Source organism: Psammomys obesus, unplaced genomic scaffold (assembly GCF_907164565.1).
Source record: "Psammomys obesus unplaced genomic scaffold, mPsaObe1.curated_primary_1811, whole genome shotgun sequence".
NCBI classification, from domain to species: domain Eukaryota; kingdom Metazoa; phylum Chordata; class Mammalia; order Rodentia; family Muridae; genus Psammomys; species Psammomys obesus.
Window position 1 is genome coordinate 738,614 of NW_026591086.1, and position 16,358 is coordinate 754,971.

General features: G+C 43.6%; 1 protein-coding gene across 2 annotated transcripts in view; it reads left to right on the plus strand.

The window, feature by feature from the left end:
• Positions 1-5,677: 5,677 nt before the first annotated feature.
• The window catches only part of Rnaseh2b (ribonuclease H2 subunit B), a 56,022-nt gene continuing 45,341 nt past the window's right edge, over positions 5,678-16,358 (plus strand). For both annotated transcript variants that reach the window (XM_055609528.1, XM_055609527.1), the window contains exon 1: positions 5,678-5,761. In XM_055609528.1, the coding sequence (XP_055465503.1) occupies positions 5,701-5,761 (61 nt within the window). In that variant the 5' untranslated portion in view covers positions 5,678-5,700. The remainder of the gene's footprint in view (positions 5,762-16,358) is intronic.

A 16,358-nucleotide genomic window follows, 5' to 3' on the forward strand; every position in this document is an offset into this window, starting at 1 on the left:
AAATTAATCACATTTTGCTACATGAAAGCTGGAAGGACAGGCTGATCTTTTATTATATACCAAATCCTTATGAAATACCTGACCTTCCTTTTGGGGACTGATGCCAAACAAATCTATAACAGGATTTTCAGTATGCCCCACCCTACCCTAAAGTGCACATGGCTCCTTTTCCCTTCATCCTTAAATCCAGATATCCCTGGCTGAGTTTCAAAGAACCCTGAGACCACATACCACCAAGTTATTCACTTTATCACCTCCCTGCTCGCTTACACATCTGCACTGAAGTCAGCTGCTCCATGCAATACATTCCTCTGATAGTCATAAACCTCCCACCTTGGGGTTTCACCACATATAGCCAACATCAGCAGGAGCCTCTAAACCCTTCAGTTCAAATCCCACCACCTTACAGTCTCCTTAAAAATCCCTCCTCTTTTGAGACATACCCAGTATTACTGTTCCTTTACTTCAACAGAGGATTCATACCTGTATTCTATTGTACTTTCCTAATTATTTTACTTACATAAATCTGCTCACTAATGAACAATGTTTTCTAATATTTGTTCTACAAAGTATCTTACTCACCATGGGACTGGAGAGCTTGCCTGCAGATGTTTAACAACTGATAGAGAGAAGGCACTGGACTTTAGATGATCCCTATGTCCCAAACCTTTCTGTTGGTCCCGACAGGTTACCAACTGCTCTTTACAGTAGGACTGGTTCTTGAAGACAGAGCAGTTAGCTTCTTTGTTCTAGTCTACAAATAGCCTCTCAGACTTGCTCTGGATTCTGAGTAGAACAGCTAAGCTCTTCATACCTTAAGAGTGGGCAGACAGAACCTCAGATTTCAAAGGACATATAATATGAATGATTCTTTCCACTTCCAAGACTGAAAGGAACAACGTTGTTTGCATACACTCTTGTTCTCAAAACCCCCAGGCTGTCTAGTGTCTTGCTGATACAGTCATTCCTGGTGTCTAATCTTAAATGTTCCTGGCTGCAGCTCAAGTCTGTTCCCTTTATCTTGTTTCTCCATGAAAACCAGAACCAGGGCGTTGTCTGATGAAAGCTGTTTCCACACCATACAACTGTTGTTAAAAATGTACTTACCAGCCTGTCACATTTTACAAGTTAAAGATATGGCTTGCTGTGTTTTAAAATTGGCCTTGGTTTTAAAATGCATGGCCATCTGCAATGCTGACTAGGAGGAGGCCAGCCCTTTAAGTCTCCAATCAGAGAGGAATTATTAAGAAATTGTGTGACATGTTTTAAATTTTTTAAATTAAGATATCATAAAGATGATGTTGCCTTTGTAACTTGGCCTGTCCCACTCTTGAAGAATGACCACCATTGGAAGCTAGGTCACAGGAGGTTCTGGTGTGGTCTCACACTTGAACCCACATGGTGCTAAGTCTGAAGACCTTTTTCAGTAGAAAAAAGAAAACATACTTAAAACTATAATCTAATGAAAAATGTTTTTAAAGGGCAGTTATCTTGGGTTTTCCATTTCTGTGAAAAGACACCATGAACACGGCAATTTTTAGAAAGGAAAACTTTTAATTGGGGCTGGCTTACAGTTCCAGAGGTTTAATCCACTGTCAGGGCAGGAAGAATGGCAGTGTGCAGGCAGGCACGGTGCTGGAAGAGGAGCAGGAGTTCTAAGTCTGGATCTGCAGGCAGCAGGTGGAGAATCCATACACCCTTCCTCCAACAGTCACACCTGCTACAAGGCCACATCTCCTAACAGTGCCACTCTCCATGGGCCAAGCATTCAAACACATGAGTCCCTGGGGGTCAGTCTCATTCAAACCACCACAGCAGTTTAAGAGTCCCAAGGTGGCTCAGCAGTTAAGAGCAAAAGACCCGAAGCACCCATGGGGCAGCTCACAACTGTCTGTAACTCCTGTTCCAGAGGATCTGACACCCACATACAGACATATATAGCCAAAACACAAACGTACATAAAAATAAAAAGACTTAAAAAAATAGAATAAACTTCCAAAATCTGTACTGCCTTTTTTAAAACAAATACACATAAAGGTTGGTATGAGGATAATGAAAAAAAATCTATTAGCAAATAGGGGACATAGCTGAGATTCTGACATCAGACCTGTAAAGTTAGAGTGAACTCTCTGCTGCCTGTCAGAATCGATGTCCCCGAATTTCAGGTGTTCCGAATTCCTACTGGCTACCCAGCCCCACAACACTTTTACACGTCAGCTGTCATGAAAGTAGAGTATTTTGTATATACATTTTGGACTTTGATTAGCATCCTAGTGGGGATTTCCTGTTTAAAGTCATTAGCTCCAAAATGGTTTCCTGATATAAGTGTTCAGTAAGTTGACTGTGACCCTGTTTGTTACCCAGCATATAAAATAAAATGACCCTGCAGGCTACGTGACTGCTTGGAAACTAAAAGTCCCAATTCTTTGTTGTGAATCAAATCAGTCTTTTCGCCTAGTGTGGAATAAAGAAGAGAAACCCAAAGGATTGAAATAATGTCAAAATATCAAGTGCAAACACAATGTATTTCGGTACTGGTTTATAAGAGTAGGACTGTATGTATGTGTGTGTGTCTGTCTGTGGGTCGGTATGGGTGCCTGCAGAACCTGTGGGCACTGGATCCCCAGAATTACAGGCAGTTGTAATCTGCCATCTCCTTTTCTAGGGCCTGTCCTTGATCAGACTCTGCAAAATAGGAAGGCTGCAGTTAATTCATGGCAGTCCCTCCTGATGTTTAAAAATGAGCCACCAGCTACAATTTTCAGGTGTACTGTTGCTAATCTGGGAAAAATATATAGGCCTTCGCTGAACCTACTTACCCAACGTGGGAGAGGAAAGGGTAAAGAAAGTCAAAAGATGTATCTCAGGCTTGGCTAGCTTACAGCCTAAAATCAAGGAAGGGAAAAAGAGCCATGTGTTGGTCCCTGATGCTTTCCCCCTGTGGTCACTGAGTTTGGGGAGTAAAGTTAACTATGTAGCTGGCCTGCTGCTGAAGCAGGGGAGTTTCTGCGTGGGGCATCTCATTCATTTATTGTCTGGAAATTTCCAATAAAGTTAAACCTTGTGATGTCTGTCCTGCCTGTGTTCTTTCTCCACCAGAAAACCCACCCTGGACTTTGCCACGTAGGGCACATAAGAAGCAGCTGCTGGTTTGGGATAAGATTAGCAGAGAAATTAATTCTGAAGAAAATGGTAGGAATTCTGTTCGTGTTGTGTGTGGTTAATGTTGTGGGGCATACCACTCTGACATGGGTTCAAGCCCATCGAAAGTCTTCATTAGATGATAGTCAACGATACTGTGTATCCAGGATCCCAGTGTAGCATTGAGCCTTTCTCAGGGTGAGCTTTTAAGAACAAACACATCCTGGGTTGACAAACCTCAATTAGCAAGAACAGTTAGCCAGAAGCAGAACTGCATAAGCCAAAAAAGCAAGGTTAGCACATTCAGAGACTTCCCAGACTATGGATTTTGATGGATTAGGTCTTTGTTTTCATTTGGCAGATGGTGTTATCTATGTGACAAGTTTCATGGCCTGAATGATACTACTGTTATGGTATTAGTTTGCTGAGGTCTGGGGACCTGTTATAGCTATTATAGGACTGCCATTTGTGTGTTGGATCATAGAACACACATCTAATGTCAAAACTAATTTTTAAAAAGAAGTAATTTCACCTAAAGTGATGTCATATAAACAGCAGGTAAACAAAACTTTCACAAGAATTCAACAATTCTAGCTAAACGTTTATTCCCTGTCAGCTCTGCATTAGCCTGTGGGTTATTTTGCACACAGAATTATATGGAAACCTGAAATTAAAGTTGTTTTTTTGAAACTAGTCTAAAGCTCATGCTTCACTTCATTTCTACTGGCTTGTGCTTAACAGGCTGAGTATTTTGAACATATATTCAACAGTAAAGGTCCCTTTTAGCATAATGCTCAACTCTTAAGCCTCCTCATGCCTCTTGTAATCTCATGACATCTTAGAACAGAAACATGTCCAGAGTTCCTTCCTGTGCACAAATTCCACTCTTTTTGGTGTATGTGGTAGAGGAGCATGGGTGCATATATGTGCATGTACACGTGTAGAGTCCAAAGGTCAATGTCAGGTGTCTCCCTCACTCTCGACCAGCTTTAAAGACAGGGTCTCTCCATGAAGCTAAAGCTCACCAATTTGCCCTAAGCGAAAGAAAGTCCTAGAGATCCTCCTGTCTTGGCACCGCCCTCAGCACTGGGACTAGTGCCAGCACTGCACTGTTCCCCATTCCTCCTGGGGCCTGAATCCAGATGCTCATGCCTGCATGGCAAGACTGTACCAACAGAACCTCTCTTCAACCCCGCCTAGTTATTTCTCAGCAACTTAGCTGATCACTGTCAAAGTTTAGGAAACAAATATTGTTGCCATAAACACAGGGGCAATCCTTTCACAATTTAAATAATAAATCCTTTAAGAAGCTTCCCGACTCCGAACAGTGTAAGTTTCATTTGTAACAAATCATTCACCTCTGATACGATCATCTTAAGAAGCAAGGCCGATTTGCTTTTGCTGGAAATTTGACTAGGGCACTTTTTAAAAAAAATGTCTCGTGTTTATGCTTAGAGAAATTATAAGCACTTAAAGAATACTCTTTATGCTGGGAGAGAGCACAGTGGAAAAATTGCTTATCATACGAGGACAAGAGTTCTGATTCCCAGAACAAATGTAGAAAGGTGGGCATTCAGCAGCAGCGGCTTCAATGCCAGCACTTTGCCTCCAGTGTGGCGCTGCACATATGGCACTCTGACTTTGCTTTTGCCTGAAAAAAGAAAAAAAATTAACGTTCCTGCTTGGTTTTATTTTTTTCATGGTCTTAGAATAGTCTGGTCAGAGTTGTGTAGCTTTAAATGGTTTGTGCCTCGTAGGGGAATCTCAGCCATTTGTCTTGAGATTCCAGACACCAGACCAACTTCTGGTGTCATGAGCTGTTCTATGTCCTTTCTCCAAAGCTTTAGCCATCGTTATGCTACAACTCATCCCCCCACATTTCTGTTGCGTGTGTATCACACTGATTCCTCTAATACGAACCTGTATTAGAACGGATAAGAAAGAACAGTTCAGCACAAGCTACTGTCCCTGATAGGTAGCTGGCCCTTTGAGAGACAATCCCTTCTCCATCTCCCTAGTCATGGCTTAATTGCTTTTTCTATTGTCACTGGGTGAGCACTAGGCAACGAAACAAACACAAGATAACCATTTTTCTTTCTGATCATTTCAGCGCATGCGAGGCTCCTGATCCAGCATTCAAAGCCAGCCGGGACTACATAGTTTCAAGGCAAGTCTCGGCTATAAGGTGAGACCCTGTGTCAAATTCAAACCAGACCAAAACTAAGTCTTGTTACTAATATTAACATCTATCCTAAGTAACAAATTCCCATGTTGAATCCCAAGTTACACACATATTTCGAGTTCATCTTAAAGAATCACCTTAACTACCAAATTGGCCCAAACCCAATTTGGATACTGCTCGCGCATTAGGGACCTAAATGTGTAAAATACACATACGAGCAGCACTCGCAAGCCAAGGCACGGAGGTCCTCACCCTTCACAGCCACCGGCTCCCGCGCAAAATTCAAAAAGGAAGCCGAGCGGGCGGGCCCGGAAACGGAGGCGTACTGGTGGCCCCAGCCGGCGGGCCCCTCGGCGCCACTTCCGGCAGTGCGCGACATGGCCACGGGCCGGGACCGCGGGGACTTGGCTGCACGGCAGCTGGTGTTCCTACTTCCAGGTAAACGCGAGTGGCGCGCGGGCCTGGAGCACCCGCGGCGGCGGGGCTTTTGCCCGGGCCAGTATCCGTCCGCCAGATCCTGGCGATTGCGGGCGGGGATTCTGTGCCCCGCACTTTGCTGCACATCCTGGTCACGTGGGGCGCCAAACCCGGAAGCGTTGTGAGAGTTTGCGCGGGTTCCCTGGGGCGTAGTTGTCGGCGTAACCATCTAGCCCATGCAGATCGGCTTGCGTTCAGGGGACTCCGTTACCCCTGGGAGTTACTGGGTGTCTACAGCTCAGGATCTAGAATCTTACCGGATACGAACCAGAAGTCCAGTAGTCTCATGCTTAGCCCAGAACCTGGCCGTTCAATGTCCCTGAGACGGCGATCAGCTGCTATCAGTGTCTGTCAGGTCATGGGACAGCAAACAGTCGTGCCACACAAAGAGGGACCTATTAAATAGCTTGTGACGTAATTTTGGGTTAGGGAATGCAAGCCAGAAACATTCTGACATTTTACAGATGATACATTTGATGTTACAATATGGGAGAAGAGGAAAACTCCCTAGTCACTTAAATTTTGAGTTTTAATTCAGCAAACTCAAGGCGTTTTGCAGCAATAAAAAAATACTTCACCAGGGTACAGATACCCGGTGATGTCGATTTTAAAACAATCTTGGCATAACAACCTGACGTGTACATCCTTTGCATACATAGCTCCTCTCCTGTATAAAGAGTTAAACACAGTCAAATGTATGGGTTTTGAGTGTGCAAATCACACAGCTGAACACAGTATGCTGCTGGTCAAGTAAGTAGCTTTCCAGCAAGCAGCTCAAACTTAGAGAATCCCAGGTTTTCTGTCACCGAGTTAGCTTTTCCTGTCTGGATCCCTGTGCCCTTTGCATCTGTCTTCAGTGTCATGTCTACCAGATCCATCAATGTTGTGTGTACCATAGGGTTGGTTGGTTGGTGTGTTTTCATTGCTTCTAGTTCATTGCATGTATATCACTTCTGCTTCTCTAGTGAAGATAGATGACATTAGGTGGTTTTGATTTGCTACTATTAGGAGCTACGCTTCTGAGAGCATTCTTTTAAGGCTGTTGACATCCGTTCCTATAGTGTTCCTCTTCCCTGGAGTGGAAGCTTGTTGGTTTAGCTCTAATACTGCAAAATGATTTTCTGAAGAGATTGATACTGAATCATACTGACTCCAGCTACCCATGAAGAGTTCCAGTGAAGCCATGCCCTCATTGAAAGTGTTTGGATGGTAAAGCAGCGAGTGAGAGAGAATCCATGGTTTTGGTGGTCCATCAGAGGGCTAGGCTAGCTGGATATCTTATTGTAATTGGGGGAGGGGGATCCTCCTTTCACCCTTCTGTTACATCAGTATAATTTGATTTTCAGAGTAGGAGCCTTAATCTTTTGAAATCAAGTGTGTTGACTATGTAGACAGACATAGTAGCTGGTCATATTTTGAGTTTTTTGTTTTGTTGGCTGTTTAATTGTCATTGACTTTATTCTTGAAGGGTGTCATAATCATATCAGACGCAGAAATGAAGAGTTAAGTATCGAATGCATCCCGCAAAGTGATAGGTGTACTAAATCTATGGTGTGTGTGAGAAAGAGAAGCATTATAGCTTGGTTTGTGTGTGCAGCTGAGGTACCCTCTCACCTAATTCACTCATGCAGCTGACAGTACAGTGTGGTCAGTGGCTGGGGTTAGAGGGTTCTGAAACTTAAAACTTGAGCTTCCTGTCTTCTGTTCTTCCAGATGGCCTTTAGTGCCACCTGCAGGCTTGAAGGGTACAAACATATGTGATAGCTGCTATGGTAACTGCCCTCAAATGTAAGGGCATCAGCGTCCTCGGAGTGAGACTTCATCTGTGAATGTTCTGATTCAGTAGGTTCCTGGGCTGAGGCCCAAGACTGTCTAGTAAAATCCCTAGCACCACAGCTGCTGCTCTGGGTAACCTGGAACTGCCACAGTGAGGAGCAGCCCTGCGGAGCTGGAGTGTGGGGACCCACGCCTGAGGTTTCACTCTAAGATAGCTGGATTTTCCATAGACAGGCAGCTCATGGCAGAATACAGGATGAGGACCGCCATCACACTTTGTTGTTTCTTGCAGCAAGTGAAGAGTTTTCCTGGGTAGCTGTGGATTGAAGACCAAGAGACTGTGTACCCCTGGCTGAGTGCTACAGTCAAATTGGGCCCTTCATAAAGAAAACAAAGATCATATAAAAATTGACAAGGGCATTTGGCAGACGTGGTCTCTACTGTTTGAGAGTTCACTGTTCTGAAAGTGAGCAGAGGGCTGTGTACATTCAGGGCACAGCCACCTAACCTTGTGGTGATAAATCCTCAACATTTAACTTACATTCAGGTTGCCTGGAATAGCTCTGACAGGTCATGAAGGTGATCTGTAAAAGTTGGTTGCAGGTCATTCTTTTCCTCTAGCTCACAATTTTGTTTTGTTAAGTTGAAGCTCCTAGATAAATGGAAGTTGGATTGTGGAGGGCGCACTGTGCTGCATTCATTTTCAGAGGCAAGGTGGGATGTTGCAGCAAGGTGATTATGTCTTTGTATCTGGGATGAGTGTAAAGCTTCTCTGTCATCGCTTGGGAATAAATACTACACTGATTGCTGTTTGGTTACTCTAAGGCCAGTAGCATCTTTACTTTTGGAACATGGTATGAGTTTCCATCTCTCTTTGCGGCCCCTCCCCCCCAAAGTAAACGGTGAGTCATATTTTTAATACTTGTTTTTTTTTTTTTGTTTTGTTTTTTTAGTCAAGCCTTTGTATACTTGTCAGTTTTACTGAGCTGTGAGAGTCAGTCAGGAACACATTAGCTGACTGTTGAGTGGGCAGGAGACTGCCTTCAGCCATTGGAGACTCAACTTTCAGGAAGTGTCTACACGTTGGGAAACCCTAGTGTTCTGTGAGATAAAAAGGGGAGAATGGAAATCATGCAGGACTCATGTATATGGGTCCATGTAGCTTGAGTAAAATGTCCTTAATCACCCCCCCCCCCCCAGTGAAGAAGTCCTCAGATCAAACTGGATGGTAGAGCGTCTTCAGTTCTGTTGAATTACCTTTGCGTACTACGTAGGTCCCAAAGGAAGCGTCTTTGTTCATCATTTCTGCAGCTAGCACAGGAATTGGGCCAGTCTTTTTGGAGGCTGAAGGACAAGTAGCCTTTGGGGAATCCCAGGTCTGTCATCCTGGACATTCGTGTACACTAGCCTTTTAGCTGGTGTGTCATGAGGACCACAAATGGTATCTAAATGCAAAAGAAAACAATAATTGAAATTATTGCAAGAACTCACATTTCAGAGCTATGTTCTCATTAAAAGGCTTAAAAAAAAAAAGAAATCAGATATAAGAGGGAGAGCTAATTTTCCTGTTAAGTGATAGGTGGGAAGGCTTTTTATTAACATTATTTCGGATTAATGGCCTTCTAAAACCAAAGAAACATCTTTGTTAGGATCAAGAAAGGAAGAAAAGTGTGAAATATAAGGTGAAGGAAAGGGTCAGCCACCCCAGAAAACAAATGACGCTTTCCTCTTACCTAATGGTTGGCCCATGGTTAAACTCAGTAGAAGAGTGGACGTGGGCTTTTCTCCCTTTGCGTGCACATTTGCATTTAGAAACAAGCCCTGTGGTTGAAAGCCGCCCTTCCCTTGGCAGGTGGTAGAGAACCTGGCCAGTCCACATGTGGCCTTGAGACGGCCTCTCAGTAATTCAGCTCAGCTTTTTGGAAGATCGCTCATCATTTCCTGCAGGCAGTTTCTGGGTTGTCCAGCATGGAGAGCATTTAACATTTTCCACACGAACCTGGCTTCGTCTTTACACAGAATTTCTTGGTGGGGCTCCGCTGACCTTTCTCAGATGGCTGCTGGAGCTGCATCTGGTTGTTGAGCACGTTCAAAAGTGATGGATGGACTCGATCAGTTGCCAGTTGGTAATCTGTTAGTGTAATGTCCTCTTAGTAATCATTCCAAAAGACGTGGAACAAGTAACAACTTTTGGGTCCCAGATTTATTCTCCGGGGAAGAAAGAGTAAAAAAAAATCATTAAGGAAAGTAGCTCGATTTTAAAACTTGAATAGCATCCTAGGAACAACACAGGTTTGCCACCTTTACTAAGAATGCTAGGCAGCTGCTCAGCAGTGCTGCCTAAAGCCTGGCTAGAGGAAAGACACCTGGAAGCTAGGTTTGTGTGCTCTGTCAGTTCTGACCTTAGACAAAATGCTGCCCTCTTGCAGTCTCATTCCTCATTTCTACAGTGGGAAAGCAGAGCCAGTCTTGCGGGCTAGTCGGTAGTGGGTTAGTGTTACTGCCCACGTGCTCTGTTCACCTTTAGCAGGGCCAGGGCAGAGTATGTTTTTGATAAATAACAACCCAAAGAATACCTCAGTTTCATCTGTTTCTATGGTATCTTTGCCAACACTGTCGTGGCTCTTGTGCCAGATTCTACTCTGGCTTCAAGGTTCAACTTTATTTCCCACAAAGCCAAGTTATTTGCTCTGTTTGAATGTTTTGTTGTTGTTGTTGTTGTTTATCTGCTTTCTTAGCTTGGAAAATTCTTGAAACCCAGCCTCAAGGTCACCTCTATACAGAAACCTTCTCACAGGGCCTTTCCTATTAGTAGTACCTTTTCCACCAGCTACACGTGTGACTGTCATTTTTGTATGAATAACTATGTGTTGAACTCCTATGCAAGCCAAGAGCTGAGGAGAATCCAGGCATGCTCTCCCTTGTGGCCATTAGCTTGTCAACAGGGACATTTGCATCAGCTTCAGAGGGTGTCTCCGACAGTCAGAAGCATGCCACTTTAAGTTGTATAGAGCTTCCTGTGTGGCTCCCAAGGAAACCTTGTGCTGAAGTCAAAAGGCAAGGGCCATGTGAAGACATGAGAGCTGCATGGCTCAGGACCCAGTCCCGCCCTGAAGTTGTTGTTGGTGCCTGAGGACTTTCTTACTGGCCTAGACTCTCATGAAGGCCTAGGTTTGCTGAGACTCTGGGATTACCCACTTAATAGTTTTTATTTTATTGACTTTATTTTGGTGGGGGAGTTGTTAAGACAAGGTCACATTGTTCTTTAAAAATGTTTAAATTTCTTTAAAAAAGGAAGAGAGGAAGAAATCAGATATAGAAGGGACAGTTAATTTTCCTATTTAGTCCCTGGCCTGGAACTACTGACAATTCTTCTGTCTTACTTTCCCTGGTACTTCCCCATGTCTGGAAGTAAGTTAGAGCTGTCCAGCAGGATGGGTAGGAGAGTGTTGGTCCCAGAAGCCCTATAGACACCAAACTCAAGTCCTTTATCTGTGCATTTGCATAGCCTACATAATCCACCTGTATACTTTAAATCATCTCTTGATCATTTATGATACATGGTGATGTATGAAGGGTATGTAACTTCACTTTACATTGTCCTTTTCAGGGAATAACGATAAGGAAATAAACCCACAGGCTCAATACAAGTGCAGGTTCTTCTGAATATTTTTATCTGTGGAGGACATGTGACCTATGTTCACCTTCATCTTCTCGAGGATTGCATCATTTTTAGAAAACCTCCCTCCTGTCTTTTGATCCTTTAGCCCTTGTAAGTTTACAGCACACCTTTACATATGTGCTGTATTTGGCCTTCACAGTGACCTTGGGCAGCAGTTAAAAGAAGGCCTTATTATCACTACCTTACATAATGAGAAACCAAGACCCAAAAGTGAAAATCAAGTGTCCAGCCAATAGTAGGATTTTCGTGGCACAGACTGTCACCCCCCTCAAGCTCTTCTCCAGGACATGTGCTTTGCCTCAGAGGCCATCCTTCTCCCTACACAGTGGCATTGCAGCATCACAAGGGAGGCCAGAGGCCCAGGTGGGGCTGGGGTTCCCTTGCAGAGGGCACAGCTCTTATGGAGCCAGCCCTACTTGATGACCCACATTTGACTAGCACTGACTCTCATCCAGAGGCAGAACTGAGTAAAATACCTGCTCCTCCTGATCTTGCTGGGATTTTTTTCTTTCATTCTTTGTTTATTTGCCTTTTGGTTTTTTGAGATAGGGTTTCTCTGTGTAACCTTGGCTGTCCTGAACTCACTTTTTAGACCAGGCTGGCCTCAAACTCACAGAGGTCTACCTGCCTCTGCCTCCCCGATTACAGGTGTATTCATGTGCCACCATACCCAGCTGAGGAGATTCTCTATAACAGTCAAGTTTTAATTTTTAAGTATCAAAATGTGCTTTGGCCATTTTTTTAAATTGAGCTTTCTCTGAAGCTGAAGAATGCACATTAGATTTACCAAGAGTGTTTGTGTGCGAGAAACCCTACCAAGTTCTTTACATTTCTTCAGTTTTACACAGATCAACAAGACACACTGGTTCTGACTTAGCCTTTTCTAGAAAGGCTAATTGTTAGGCCTTTTAACACTCTAGAAGTTGTGACTCTTAATAATACACACATATATGTTAAATATATTTATTCCTGACTTTATCACAAGTTGATGGAAACAGATACCCTAAAGCCTGGCTAGAGGAAAGACACCTGGAAGCTAGGCAGGTAGCTGAGGCACAGGCAGGTTCACTGTCTTGCCCAAGGTCACACTACTTGGTAATGAGACAGTTGGAGATTGGCAGTGGACAGGTCTGAGTCCTGGTCCCATGCTGATATCATTGGAGAAGCAGTTGAGACTCTCCGCAGAGTCCCTTTTGTCATCATGTCCCCCTAACACTAGAAGTGAGTCCTTTAATGTAAATGTGGGCTTTTACTTTTCTCAGTTAATGTATATGTTTTCCATCTGTTCTGGATACAAGTAAAAGAGATGTTTTAGGGGACAACAAGGAACTTCCAAGTCTGGTAGGCGAAGAACCAGCTATGGGATGACCCAGGGTTTTCCAAATTGAAACGAAAGCTCTTTAAGTGTGGTAGAACCTTTAACCTACAGGCAGGGTCACTTTCTCTGTGGTCTCTAGGTGAGACTAAGGGATGGATGGGATATTACCGCAGTACAATTCCTTTCATGCCTGGCCTTTGAGGTGAGCATCTTAGGGTTTCTATTGCTGTGAAGAGACACCATAACCACAGCAGATCATATAAAAGAAAACATTTATTAGGACTGGCTTACAGTTTCAGAGGTTTGGTCCATTACTGTCATGGCAGCATGGAGGCACACACAGTGCTGGGGAGTGCTACATCTCCATCTGCAGGCAGCAGAAGGAGCATATAAGCCACACTGGGTGTAGCTTGAGGGTAGGAGACCTCAACCCTCCCCTCTCCTCCGAAGTGACACACGTCCTCCAACAAGGCCACACCTACTCTGACAAGGCCACACTTTCTAACAGTGCCACTTCCTGTGGGCCAAGCATTTAATCACATGAGTATAAGGGGGCCATTCCTACTCAAACCACCACATGCAGTGAGAACCAGCCTCTGGAAGCATGAAGAAATGCCAGCAGAGAGAGCTGAAGCCTTTTCTGCCTCTCCCAGCTGAGTCTCATTAGAAATATGGAAACTGTTCCCATCTCCCCAGTCTCCAGCAAAACCCAGCAGCCTTGTAATAAAGGAACAGACCAGATGTATGAAGCTAAAAAGAAAAGCAAAGAAAAAAAAAATCCTACTTCAAGAGCATTGTCCCTGTTTGACCTGTCTTGTGGCTTCCTGAAAAACAAAACAAAACAACAACAACAAAAAAACCCTTGAGGATGCTGTTACTGTTTGACCTGGCGTGATGCTCACAGCTTGCTCAATGGGAAAAGTCGTATTCCCTAGGGCATTTGTGGAAAACAGGCAGTGTTTAACACCGTAGGTTCTGAGAGGACTGTCCAAGACCAGAAAATGATACCCTGGCCAGAAACTTACAGGGAACATGTAGAGAACCAGGTGTCCATGTGGGCTTTGAGGAACTCTGATTTGCTCATAGCGAATGAGGCTACCCACAGGCTACCCACGTATTTAACACCACATGTAGGCCCAGGAAAAGCCTGAGAGAGCCACAAAGATATGAGAGTCTCTCATATCTGACTGCTTGATCCCTGGGAAAGTTCTAAATAAAAGTGAAGGCTGCAGTTTAAATGCTGGAGTGTTGAAGGTAGCACCAACACACTCAGCACCCCTTAGCAAAGACATACTGGATCCAAGTGCTCATCACTGAGGTGGCTGAACAGAGCCATCCTAACTGGCTGCAGAGAACACAGACTTGACAGTGTTAGTCCAGGAAAATCACCCAAGTGACCAGCAAGAATTCCTAGAGGAGGAGCTCATTTCCAGAACTGCCACTTTTAGTATATCAAACATATAATGTTGAGTTATTTTAAAAGCACAAGATGTGCATTAACAGCAAATTATGGCTGAGTGTGAGGAAAGGCGTTAATGAGACTGCCCTGGAGGAGGCTGAGGGGTTGAGTTTATTCTACAGAGGTTTTAATCAGAACTTAGGAATTTTGTCTGAGAACTAAAGCAAACTGAATAGTGAAAGCATAACTGTGAAACCTTATAAGTAGAAATAGAATTATAAAAGAACACACAGACATCACTTTTATAAGGGACCGGACAATCATTAGGATCTCCCACCTTCCCCCCAAACAAGACCTAGCCAGCACTGTAAATCAGTCTGATCTAACAGGTCCTAAAACTTTTTCAGCCTTTGCTGTCCTGGGACTCACTCTGTAGACCTGGCCTCAAACCGAGAGAGGTCCCTTGCCTCTGTTTCCCAAGTGTTGGGATTAAAGGCATGTGCCACCACTGCCCAGCAAAACAAGCATTTTAAATGACCAATGAAACGCCAGATACATTCTGCAAAAACAATGAAGTGAAAGTGGAAGACGATTGCAGAAGGACATTTGGGTGATTTACAAATATTGGGAAATTAAACAACACAGTCCTATTAACCAGTGAATCAGAATAAAAAAAAAATGAGGGAAACCAAAAAATACTTTGAGGCAAGAAAATAAACCATGAAGACTTATGAAATGCCTGTGACAGTGCTTAGACAGTAAGATACAGAGCTACAGAGCTGCACTTTATGAAATTAATAAAGTAGAAAGACCTTGGGATCAGTAAGCACGAGGAAGTTCACTAACCCCACAGCAAAGCAGAAGGGAAGAAGAAAATGAGCACAGAGAAGAAAGATTATGTAGTCAGATGCCAGAAAGATCAGCAAAGCCGAACTGGCTCCTTTAGAAAGATGGAAAGCAGTCAACAAATCTTTAGCCAAACTAACCAAGGCGGGGTGGGACAATTTCTAAAGTCAGGAGGGAAAGAGGGAACATATCTACTGACCTAACAGAAATGGAAAGGGATTATAGGAGTGACATCAGTATTATGGATGAGACTGATAGAAAAATTAGAAAATTAGCTCAAGAAAGAGATCTGACATGCCACAGTAAAGAGGGTAAATAAGTAGCCTGTTTTTCATAGAAAAAGCCCAGTTTTCAATAGCCTCACTGGAGAATTCTATTAGACATTGAAAAAATAAGACCAATCCTGCAAAGACCTCTCAAAAACTGGGAAAAGAAGGTATATTTTCCAACTCAGTCCATGGTATTACCCTGAAAAGCAGGCAGAGGGATTGCAGAAGTCAGTTTATAGTTTATGCACATAAATGCAAAAATCCTAAACAACCAGCAAATAAGTCCAATAGAATTAAAACAAAAATAAAGGGATTATGTACGAATAAGTGAGATTTATTCTGAAAGAAAATCTGTGAGCTAGCCCCTGCTGGTAGAGTAATAGCCACACGGAATCATCTGAGTCACAGGAAGAGCATTTGGCAAAGTTTAACACCCTTTTGGGATTGAAGTCCTCAGCAGTCTCAGAACAGGCAACTGTCTTCATCTGAGGAAAAACCACAGACAGTGTTGTGGCAACAAACTGCATATGTGTGTGTGGTGGAATGAAAGTATTTTGGGTAAATTGGGGTAAATAATGTATATCAATAAATTTTCTTTTACCTCTGCTTAAGGTGGCTTCTAGGAAAAATTTAAGTAGAGTGTTGGACTCACATTTACGTAATGCTCTTCATTTCCTTTGGGTAATACAGTTCTATACCGGGGCTGCCAGTTTGCAGCAGGGTGGGGGTGCGGGTCCTTTACTGCCCAATGGTAGCTAGATGATACAGAGGTAGGGGGATTGATGGGCAAGGGTAGAGACGTAGACAAGGGTAAGGGGTGTACTGGACAAAGCTTCTGTAGGGGCAGCAGTTTTATTTGTAAGATATTCCTAGCCTGAAACAGCACGAGTAGAACGAGAACTGAGGAAGAAGGTGGCTTGGGACTGGATGGCTGCTTTTCATCCTGCTGCGCCTGCATGGAGCTCTATCCCTGAGAAGGCATTTAGGGAAGGCCAGCTTGGCCAGTGATACTGTCCCATCAGGATGCTAACGCGAGCCAGAGGCTAGATCCTGGTGGCATTGGTCATTGTGAGTTTGTTGTTGTCAGGATTTTTCATTAGGCAAAAATCGTTGCCTATTTTAAATATGTTTATTTCTGAAAATTCTGCAGTATATTGAAGAACGTCTTTGGCTCTTTAGGGAGCACGGTGATTAACATCGCTACGGATGGATTGCTTGCCTCTTTCGATTGTTCTCCGATTGCATGGAGAAACTTCTGCGTGATGCAA